At 34.1% G+C, this 13,014-nt stretch overlaps 1 protein-coding gene across 1 annotated transcript in view; it reads right to left on the reverse strand.

The window, feature by feature from the left end:
- Positions 1-13,014, reverse strand: part of LOC107163455 (tRNA dimethylallyltransferase) — a 118,843-nt gene that overhangs the window by 63,442 nt on the left and 42,387 nt on the right. The window contains exons 3-4 of the mRNA XM_015510902.2: positions 11,212-12,056; positions 3,148-3,289 (exon numbers count right to left, since the gene is read on the reverse strand). Of these exons, the coding sequence (XP_015366388.2) occupies positions 3,148-3,289; positions 11,212-12,056 (987 nt within the window). The remainder of the gene's footprint in view (positions 1-3,147; positions 3,290-11,211; positions 12,057-13,014) is intronic.

Genomic DNA, 13,014 nt, shown 5'->3' on the forward strand with positions numbered 1-13,014 from the left:
GAGTGACGTGCGAATTCCGGGTCTAGTCGTGCAAATTCGTGCTAATTACGTGCTAAATATTGGGACAAGAAAAAATTTGAAAATCACATTATTTAAGTTTTGTGGGGGGCTGGGGAAATGCGCAAAAAAGGAAAATTCGATTTGTAGGGCGGGGGAGTGACGTGCGAATTCCGGGTCTAGTCGTGCAAATTCGTGCTAATTACGTGCTAAATATTGGCACAGGAATTAATTCTGTTTTGCCTTTTTTTATGTTTGGCGGGGCTGGTGAAATATTTCTTCAGCCCCCCATGGATATTTTTAGATTTTACGCACAATCTAAAATCGTGCAAATTACAAAAATAGTCGTGCAAATTCGTGCTAATTACGTGCTAAATAATTGCATAAAAAAATTGTTATAATATGAAAGTGGGGGGGCTGGGGAAACGTACGTACACAATCGGGCTCGAGGTTAGGCACGCGAACGTAGAAAACGCGCGTTTTTCACAACCGCGTATAACCCAAATAATGTTTTCTTCCAGATATTAATAATTTTTGTTTTCGGTAAGATAATATTTGTTCTCCAACGCTACGCGTGTTTGTGCAGCAATTTTCCATATGGTTTTACTACCGCTATAATAGTAAAATGCGATTGTCAGGATCTGCGACACACTCGTATACCTACACGACTATCCTATGGCTACGAAGCGGTTTACACGATCGGCGTTGAAGTGTAAACTTTTATTCTTCTCTCCCCCCTGCGAACAATTTCGTCGTCTTATTTTTTTTAAATTCACGATTAGAGACTACTCGGCTGACGAACGATAAACCTCGAACTTTGGGCATCGCATCATTATAATACACACGACTACGCGAGAGCATATAATAATGTAATTTGAATAACATTATGATTTTTTTATTATCTTCTATGCATCTCCACTCGAATTCTCGGCAGGCGTCTCGTACGCGTCACACACATTCCACCAGCACAAGGACAAACGGAAACTAGGATGACCCAACCCGAAAAAAACGCGCATATACCTACACCGTGTATAATATTCTATGATATTATTTTATATGATAATACGGTCGTACCCATATCGTATGCCGAAATAATACTAAATACTGCACCGAGTCAACCAGTGATACGGGCTGTACCTACTCCGGATATACCGTAAAATATACACGTAAATAATATTAATATTATAGAATATCATCGTGTGTTGTGCTTGGTTCATGTGGCGCCCTATATACTATTCCTATGTATTAATATGATGTTAATATTATACTACAGCGTGCCCGCCGTTTAAAGTTCAAGACGTCGCCTTCGCCCAGGCGTGCATTGTCATGATATAGTACAATAATATTTACAAACAATAGGTACAAAAACCTTGCATCCTAGACAGTTAACGCAGCATAGAAATGCAGTGTCAAAAGTCCCTAGCTACATTATTTTCCGTCAAGTTGTCGTCATTATTGTAAAATAAGTACTCGTATAGAGTACAACGAAAATAATATATCGTCGTTATACGTCATTGAATCTTCGGAATGTTTTCCACGAATATATATGCATATCAAACGAACGACATCTTTCGCCTCGAATTCGAATTTTACAGTTCACGGTGAGCTTTCCAAACCGCAAAAATCACTAATACGAATTCTCCTGCAGAGTATCTAGACCAATAACATACCGACCACCATGGGTTGTTATGCGTCATAATAGCCATAACATTACGTATGCTGTCTGAATAAGTAGAACATTTCGCAATGTTCCAAAACGAATACTACGATCCTGCTGGTGAAAACATAATACCAATCGGAATCCAAACGCACCGAATGCAATATATATAGAAATCGATTATATAATTACACTAGAGAATTATATAGGGACATATACCGGGTTGAATGACCTACAATCGAAGGTCTCTATAGTTATAACAAGACTCCAAAGCTGTATGTATAATGTATATGTGCTATTTATTATGATTTATGACCTATATTTTCTGGAATATCATTATACAAACGATTTATACTCAAACTATAAAATATGTATGCACAGACAATGTCCAATATTTGTAGTATACTTCATAATATATATATCAACAAAATTAGGCAAAGACTGCAGCAATGTCGTATAACTATACTTCGTACTCGTAATAGAAAATAATCATTATTAAAAATATGAACAACAAAACTGATAAATTAATACCTAACAAACTTATTCACTCAACAAAAGTATTTGATTTATATATATATATATATACTCGTATATATATGTTTATAAACAGTGCCAAGCTATCCCATAAAAACAGCGTTTTAAAAAATTAAATCCCCTTCGACAAATCAATTTGTATTTGCGTGGTAAGATACCTAAGGTGTTATTGAAATGTGCTATTCTGAGCAATTATATCAAACACACACTTAAAGTACGCAATAATTGCGTACATATCAAAATTAGTTTACAAATTTTATAAAACTCCTAAAATCCTTACGAAAACCTGCACGTCAGCCAACAGATTGAATCAATTAGTTTAAAATTAACAAAAAAAATGTAATACAGACTATATCATGATTTTAATATGTAGGTTGTTTAACCAAATTACAGACATAATACCATAACGTTATTCGACCACCACAAAACAAGCTAAATTATATAGCACTATTATAATGAACATATTATATTAATATATATATTTCATTAATGTAAGACGCCGTATTATCGTATACAGGATAATACTATTATTTATCTATAGATAAATAGATTTTAAGAATTTATAAGAAAAAAAAAATATATATATACTATATTTATACTATAATCTATTTATCTATATTATTATATAGGATATGACTAAACATAAGTTATTCGAATGACACCACAAAGTATAGAATATAAGTAATAGAATTCTCGGGATCGACTAGAAATGTGCAAATTAAATATATAATTGTGATTACCTACTTGTGATTATGCGTAAATTAATTCTTGTAGTTAGGGAGCCACGCGATAAGGCTCGTTTTTTTTTAGTTAACAGAAAGAGGAAATTAATTAGGCGGATATCTTTGTTCAAAAAAACTACAATATCATTCCCACAATGCCAGTATTTGAAACAACATATAATATAGGTATATCGCGAAAATATATTATTCGATTAAAACAATGGTATTTTGACTTACCGAGTCGCATGTCAACCACATCATGTGTACTTCTTTGAACCGCAGGGCAACCACTGGTACATCGGACCCGCTCACTCGGGTTCTCTGCTCCTCAAACAGCTTGCTCTTTTGCTTGCCCCGCACCAAGTAGATCTGTATAGTCCTGCGTGATATAAACAATACGATTAGTCAACGAGCATATACGGTGACAAATAAACATCCAACAAAAATAGTATAAAATATGTATATCATGACGAGTGTCACAATCATCATGACGAACATGCCCAAAAACGGAATGGTCAAAATCGTTTTTCCATCACAAATACGTGAGCTTGTTAAAATGGAAAATCATTTCTTGTAGGCACTTCAGTACTATACGCGAATTATAATCGTATGTTGCAATAGCACTATTATGCAGTACATAATATTATGTCGTAAAAAAAAAAATATGACTATAACCAAAACCAAATAAAAATGATCACCATCATAATGATATGGTTATAGAATGGGTTATTTATATATAGAGGCATAGATTCTCACAAGGGGTCTAACGGTGTATAATAGACAGCAGGATAAACATTTAAATAAAAATTTTTAGAATAGTAATTTGGAAAACATAAATACCAATAATATTGCATATTTCTCGCATGAACTATTATACTATTATAGTATTATACAAGGTATATAACGAAGCTATGACATTTGGGCCATATGTCCATCACATGATATACCGGGTGATTCTTTTATCATTGAACCACTCATTATTACAAAAATTATTAATGTTTTTGAAAATATTATTTTACATAGTTTCAAGTTGTTCAAAAACCAACGTTTTTATTAAAAAAATATATTTTTTATCCTTATATTTTTTTTAAGTTTTTTACTTCTTTGAATGACAACATAGAGTTTTAATTTCATATTCCAAAGCGGAATATTTTTCCTAAGTATTCTGATTCATAAAAATCGAATTTAGGACGAGTAAGTTAATGAGTTTATAAGTATTTAAAGTTTAGACAAGTGGAGTAGTGGACAAACATTTTGCGGGGTAACCCCGTACCACTCCACTCTGCCAATCAAAACTTTGAATACCTATAACTTATAAACTACTAGCGCTAAATTCGATTTTTATGAATCAAAAAACTTAGAAAAATATTCTGCTTTAGAATATGAAATTAAAACTCTGTGTTGTCATTCACAAAAGTAAAAAAACTTAAAAAATGATTAGGGTAAAAAATATTTAAAAATATCATTTTTTAATAAAATCGTTGGTTTTTTAACAACTTAAAATTATGTAAGAAAATATTTTCAAAAACATTAGTTATTTTTGAAATAATGAGTGTTCAATGATAAAAGAATCATCCGGTATATGTCAGAACTTGTGATACATCCTGCATTATAGGATGACTGCAAGGATTATCTATTATGTTTATCTTGTTGGTTGCGTTTTTCGTAGTACAACCTATACCTGTATATAAAATATATACATATATTGTACCTATCTACAGTGCGTTACAGACTTGAATGAAGTGAAATCACTAATAAGAGTATAGAAGTTTGAGATGGAAACCCGGCTAACAGCTGTCGTTATCAAATATTAGAGGTCATACGGTTGCACGGAGATAATTATTGTATACGATGATAACATTATTAAAGTATTAAAAGTATTATATTATGAGAATACATCACTCGTTCGTAACGAAAGACGCGGCTTCACAAAACCTAGATAACGGACGGTTGTTGTTAATCTACATAGCTACTAAGAGAATAACTCAACCCAGTTAGATATAATATTTGAACGTTTCCACTAGATAGATAAACAGTATAATATAATTGGTACTAAGATATCGTATCGCAGAGCGTTGTGCAAAGATGAAGTAGAAGCTTCTTTCTACGCGTACGATGGGAAATTCAAATCCAGTCAAACGATTGACAAAATATAATATAATGTACCTATAAGTACATACGCGTTAAGACTCACACGTATATAAAACACTGAAACGACACATTTATAATATTATTATATGGTAGAGGTGAACCAAATATTGTCGTTATCTGCGATGTGTTTGCTTCTCGGTTGCTAGCCAACAAACGCCGAAAGAATGCATTATAATACTTTGATCCCACCCAAACTCTATATCTGAATATTTTAACTCTATCGCAACACACTAATAAGTATTGTTTGTTGTAGTCTTGGATAAAATTATGACGAATTCTCCAACACATTATTATTACATAAACAGAACGCGCGGGTTTTATTTATTACTATAGATACCTACTTATACCTAATTTATACACACACATACATATATATGTATAATATAATTATATGCTATGTCAGTTTGTTTAACCGAATAAATTCGAAAATTTCTTTTTATAGTTTTTTTTTTTACTTGTCTGTTTCTGAACAATCTTAATAATCAATTAGATAGTGATAAATAAAATATTAAATGTGTACCACAGAGTATAAGATGATCTCCAATGGAATATAATAATAATACGAGTAAAAACGTGTTTGGGTTATAGGCTGACAAAATATAAAACAAATAACTATAGTGCATAAAAAATAGATGCAACATATACATATGTGTATATATATATATATTTACATAAATGCACAAAATAAAGATAAATATTCTGATGGGAAAATAGTCTAGTGTGTAAACAGGTGATTTTATGAAAGGTAATATACGTGTAAAAATAAAAAATAAAATTTTTTTGTAGGTATATTATAATATGCTCTCATTGTTCCTTTATTTTGTAATTCACGGCTACAATTATATTTCATAATTTTATAATTACAAATGAGTTATTAATTATACTCTTTCTGAAAGCCATAAATCATAATTACAGCAGGTAGCTCTGTAATTTGAATGTATATTTGAAAGGCACATTAGGGAGATTTGAACCATATAATAATATATTAATATTATATGAATGATGTACGTAACGTTTTGAGAAAGGATGGCAGAGCTAACATAAAACACTGTAAACAAAACATTATAAGACAGGTAAAAATAATAATTGATAGAAAAACGGGCTAAAATATTTCTACACAAATCACAAACACTTTGACGGGGAGGTCTAAATTTTGTTAAAAAATATTTGACTGGAAAGAAAACCTTGGAAATCATTTTAACTAAATTGTATTTGTATAAAAACACGTTTTGTCGAAAAGATATTTGCTTGAGGAAATGTTTTATCAAAAAAGTATTTTAAAGGAAAAGTAAACGATGGGGCAATAAACCTTAGGAAAATATTATTTAGTTATCATAATAATTGATTGAAACGTATTTTGTCGGAATAACATAAGTTCAGAAACATGTTTTGATAAAAATGTGTTTTTTTAGGAATCGTATACCATAAAAACTCAACAGTGAACATTTTCAACAAAATATTATTCTGCAGGTATGTATTATAGTTCAATCAACATAAAATTACGTTTTTTACACAACATTTTCCATAAATTACGTCTCCGGTAGAATTCGTTCCTAATACCTGTAATAATATAGGTATTTCAAACGGATTACGTCTCTTTAAGACCAAGAAATCTGATTCAATAAAAAATAAGGTTCGCTCCAAAATATTGTGTTTCCGATGGGGTGTTTCCCATTTTATCCAAATCAGACAGTTTTAAACTCTTTTATGCATTCATATTATGGTTCTATGGCGACACCTTTTAATAAACACATCATGGAGAATAGAAAACAAAAGCAGCGGCGGTGGCAACGAAAATCGCATTTAATTTACTTAATTTTCACGACCGTTCTCAGTTATATATATTATTAAATACGCGTCGTGATTTAGGTTAATAATAACGGTATTAGCATAATATATTAAAATGTAACTGCTCGCTATGACGCTATATAGCGAACATTTTCACTCGAATACTAAATTGGTGTGATCATAAATACGAAACCAAACCCCTCAGAAAGGGTTGCCTAAAGAGCAATCTGAAAATCTGTTACCGGAAATTTAATTTATTCATTCTCTATAAAGTATTAAAGTTAATAATTGTGTATAATATAAACTTTGCTAGTGTTGCACAAAGAAATATATACCTAAGATTATTGATAACCATAATTACCAACAAATAAATTAAACCACCAATAACATCGATAATATCTTCGATCCGTAAGTACACCGAACCAAAATCCTATATCTGTATTTTACAGGTTCGTTATGGTTCGTTAGTTGTTCCATAGATTTACATACCCTTTAAGGGTATTGGGGGAGAGGGGTGGGGGCGTTTAAGCAACACTCAGTTTTATTTACAGAACAGTCGGTATAGTTTACAGTGTGATAACGGTTGAGTAAGTAGGTAACTGCAGGACATTTATGCGACCCACCCAACCTTAGAAATACTGGCGCTTCCTTTTTAGCATCAGGGACCGAACCGTCGTACGACCGCGTATATGATGAGAAAACACCGGTATTTTAAAAGTATACAATTAAATACTTGCAGCAAAAGACACGACTATACTTATTAGATATGAATTACGGCATATAAAAAATTAAATTCTGTCAAGCCGTTTTTGAATTTTCGTGGAAGGTAGAAAATTTAAAATCGGCATCGCTCCTATATCAACCCTTTTTTGCGTACGATTACTATAATAGTATAATGTAACATAAGCACCGTCTCTCCCTATATAAATAGATAAGTCTCGCGGGTCAGGCTTTTCTTTGTTTTTCTTATTTTTAAGAACATAAAACGAATAAATAAATAAATAAATAAAACACGGGCGGCGTATTCCAACTAAAGCGATTCACACAGACGTGCATGTATAGATATAAAAACTCGACAACATTTCCCCAGGGAATAGTGTTCTCGGTGCTGTTAGAAATCTTAAATTGTTAATTTAAAAAGTGTTGTTCACAAACGGATCGGGCGAGAGGGGAGATAAATATTAAATAACATCGAATACACACACACACACACACACACACACACACACACACACACACACACACACACACACACACACACACACACACACACACACACACACACACACACACACACACACACACACACACACACACACACACACACACACACACACACACACACACACACACACACACACACACACACACACACACACACACACACACACACACACACACACACACACACACACACACACACACACACACACACACACACACACACACACACACACACACACACACACACACACACACACACACACACACACACACACACACACACACACACACACACACACACACACACACACACACACACACACACACACACACACACACACACACACACACACACACACACACACACACACACACACACACACACACACACACACACACACACACACACACACACACACACACACACACACACACACACACACACACACACACACACACACACACACACACACACACACACACACACACACACACACACACACACACACAAGTATATATTATTATATTACAGAACATGAACGCAGTTCAGTTTCAGACTAAATGATTAACAACCCGATGCATTTAATGCAAACGTACATACGCTTGGGATATATTATAAACAACGACGCGGGACACGGGTAGTTAACTTTTCCGCATAAAAAGTTCACTTAATTACACAAGCGTACATAGTAAAATTCGTTATCATCATTTCAACGCGTGTAAATAATACACCGATATAACATAAATAGCATAAAACGAACTCAAACGTCATTCTTTTAAAAAAAAAAAAAAGAATCAAACCGAGCTCAGAACCGATGAATAATATAAAGGTGAACGTAAATTGCACGCATGGTGTTCAAAACTAAAACTATACAATATCGTCATAACCGTCATCTCTTCCTCCCGGCAAAAACAAAAGACGCCAAACATGGTCTTCCGCCGAGAGCAGATTTCTGTTAGAAATAACACAGTATAGTTACCTATATTATGCTTATGCGTTGCAGGATGACTCAATAATGTATAATGTTATACCTTTTACAAAACACACATAATAATAATCGGTTGGTTTATGGCGATTGAAAAGCGATTTCGCATGAAATCCGTGTTGAATGTCATCTACCGCAATTAATCTATTTTAATAAAGTAATAAAAGACTGCTCGGTCGATGTGTATTAAAAATAGGTATATATTTATCAAACAAGTAGTTTTTTAACGATCATCCCAATAATATTATAGATATCACAAGCACTCTGATATTATCAGGTTAAACAATATAGTTTTAAACTTATACCGAAATATAAGGACCACGCCAACTTCTTATCTTTTTAATATACATCCAGCTGGATTACGCGATATAGCTGAAAAAATAATTAATAACGAAATAGTCGTTAACCGAAAACCCGATATAATACAGAGGATTAAACACAAAAGATTAAAAGAAGTTATAACCACAAGAGGCACAAGATGATTATATTCAAAGTATATGGTAATTATAGTTCGGAATTCGTTACAATAAATTGAGAACCTTATTAATATGTATAATGGTAGTCTATTTACAGTAAATAGGTTTTCTTTCATGTGCATATTTTTATTTTTTTTTAATACATATCGTTTACTATTCACAAAAAAAGGTAACTGATTACTATTATCTGTGTAATTAATAAAGTTCTGCTGAAATTGATAACTTTTGATTTTAAAACAAAAATATATAATATTTGGAAAGTTAAATTTTGCGCTAAAAGTCAGTACTTAAATAATTAATACGTACAATAAGTTTTAGGTATAGTAGTCACTATAGATAATACAATTTAACTTTGAGCTTTTAAACTACTGCTGAGATATAAAATCGCAAACCAATTTTAGTTTTTTCGTATTTCTAAAGAAATCATGATGCAATTTGTGGTTTTGGGCATGTGATGAGGGAGTATACGTTTTACATAATTGTTTTTCATCTTTGTCAATCAAAAATTCAATGACGACAACACTGAGATCGACTCAATAAAATAAACGCGTAAAAAAACAAAAATACATAAACAAAATACGAGTATATTACACACAATTAATAATAATAAAAAACTATTTCAAAATCACAACCCAGGTGTTTTGTCATACCTACATATACTTGATTATCATGATTTTATTCGATTTTATTATTGACGACGATTATGCCGATGTGATATGTTAGCTAAAGCCAATTCAATTCAAGTGATTGACTTATAGGTATATGATTTGAAACCGATTTCGTGATTATTTCACAATATGTACCTACATTAATAATTGCTATTCTCGACGAGCAAACGACGCACAATAATATTATTACACTTTATACAATTAATTTTATGCATCATAACATGCGCAAATACAGTTTTCCGCCCGTTTTTATATCCTTATGAATACGACAAACAATAAAATGAGTTACGATCATTGATATTAAACACATGAATATGGCATTCCTGTTTTAACACACAATTTAAGGCTAGCACAACGAACACTGTAGAAACGATATAATATTATGGAAACTTCTGAGCGATAGATTCACAGCTACAATCCGCGATCGTGTCGGTCGTGCGTAATCGTGATGGTAACTATAATACGGATTCAACTGATAAGCATATTGGTTTAAAAGTTGATCAGTAATCGATTTTTGGTAAACTCGATTGTAAATTGGTTACTACGCGAGATACCAAAAAAGTAACGTTCAATCAGAATGTGAATTTAAGGAAACTACAGCCGGATTCACAGCTACGTCGTGTGTCGTATCGTGTTGGTCAAATCGCATTCTGATTGGACGTTTAACTTTTGGTAGGTTGGTATAACCAAGTTTAAACCGAGAATACCTAGAATTGAATACATCTCAACTTAAGAAAACTTAAGAAACTGAACAGAGCAGAAAGACATATATTGAGGTTAACAACGGGTTCAGTAATATATATTTACTTAAGGCTGCAGGCTCACAGCTATGTCGTGAGTGGTGTCTATTTCTAAGCTGGTAGGTCGCGGTTAGTGAATGATACCATGATTACCACGGACGATAAATGCTACACGACACTGTATAGCTGCAGTGAATCCACGACCCTATACAGATCTACATTTAATACCGCATTCACGTGTTTAATACCAAGGTATTACGGTACATACCTAAACACCTTGCGAGTGTTATGTGGATGGAGCGCACTGGCCGCCACCGGATCGTAGTATGCGGCGTGCGCCTTGAGAGCGGCCGGCGATAGCAGATCCACGGCCGTCCGTTCGTGGTCGGCCAACAAAGCCAGTGCCAGCCGCTGCATCCTCATCTGCACTTCCGCATGCACCCGGCACAGGGTTTTCCTGACGTACGCGTCCACTTCGACGGTCCCCGCATCCTGCATCGAAATGTCCGCCGTTTTCACCAGCTTCAGCAAATCGTCCAGCCTGGACCGGATATCGCCGAACCGATACCGCTCACGGTGGCCAACCACCACGTCCGCGGCCGTCACCTCGAACTGAATGTCCAGTACACCTTCAGTCCGTCCGACCGAGGCCATCACGGCATCCAGCACGCGAACGCCATGCGCATACAACGCGGCCGTCTCGCATTCGACCACCGTCGGCGGCCACGGTTCCGCCACGTTATCCGCACCAACAAACGTGTTCCTGTACCGTCGGACCGTCAGTCGCCCGACGGCCGTCATGTTCTGCGCGAACTTCACCGCCTCAACCAACGCGTCCACATACATGTGGCCGGCGCCGACCGCCGTGGTGGCCGTCTGCACGTCGTTGACGTTCCGGAATCCGGCGTACTCGCGGAAAGCGTTCGCGGACAAGCCATCACCTTCGTCGTCCTGCTCGTCATCGTCATGCTCGTCGTCGTCGTCCGCAGCATCCGGTTCCGATTCCCCGGCAACGGAACCCTGCACCAGATTGTCGTAGATAATCGACTCAATGTAGTACGACGTGCCACCCACCACCACTGGAACTTTGCCCCTAGAGTAAATGTCTTGTATCTGGTAATATTGGCAAGTCAAGGACCATACAATATACGATATGACGCAGGATAATCATTAACACTAGCATAATAAAATATATATAAATACATATTTCGGCATACTTGCATACTTTTTTTATTTACGAAAAATCATTTGTTACATACCCATATGAAAATTATCTACAATAATAAACATTCAATCTAAATATATACTTGAATTGTACACACATACACTATTGTTCAGAGAGTTTTAAAACAAATTTAGACAAAACGTTGGTGAGTGCAGTGAACAAACACAACACTATAATATATAATGAGCATAAATTGTGATCATATATGTAGGTATATAAAATATATGTCAAAGTTACAGTTTTTCAGTTTTTTTGGATGTATTGTATAGAGAATCGACGAACGTTTTCTTATTAATTTTTTTTCACCTCCATCACAAGGCTATAACGGTATTGTAGCCTTATAGTTATATACCTATATTTTATTTTTTTAATTAAAACATCAAAACAAATGATCGGTATATCCAATCAATCCACATGACGCTTAAAATACGTATGATATGTTATTATAAAACACACATTAATTGTTGTTGATTTATGTTGCACTCGATTAATTCAGTGGTATATAAACATGAGAATAGTGAATAAATAATATATAATATATAGGTACGTGCATTATTATTAATTCGTGTAAATAAATTATTGCTAATGAGAAATAAAAAAATAAAAAGGATTCATGATGAAAGTTCAGCAATATAATATTAATACGAAAACGGTGGGCGTTAAAAGCATATGTAATCGAAATTAATTCATCATCAAGACGTGTCTACGGTGTATCGTATATCCGTAATCATAATAAGTACAAAAAAAAAAAATTATTTAATTTAAAAAAACTACGAGGGTGTTGCTTGAAAGCACGTTACGTATTATACGTTGGGGTATGACAATTCGATGCAATTTCTCACTATA

Source organism: Diuraphis noxia, unplaced genomic scaffold, assembly GCF_037042655.1.
Source record: "Diuraphis noxia isolate RWA-SAM2 unplaced genomic scaffold, SU_Dnox_SAM2 contig0003, whole genome shotgun sequence".
In the NCBI taxonomy this organism is placed as follows: domain Eukaryota; kingdom Metazoa; phylum Arthropoda; class Insecta; order Hemiptera; family Aphididae; genus Diuraphis; species Diuraphis noxia.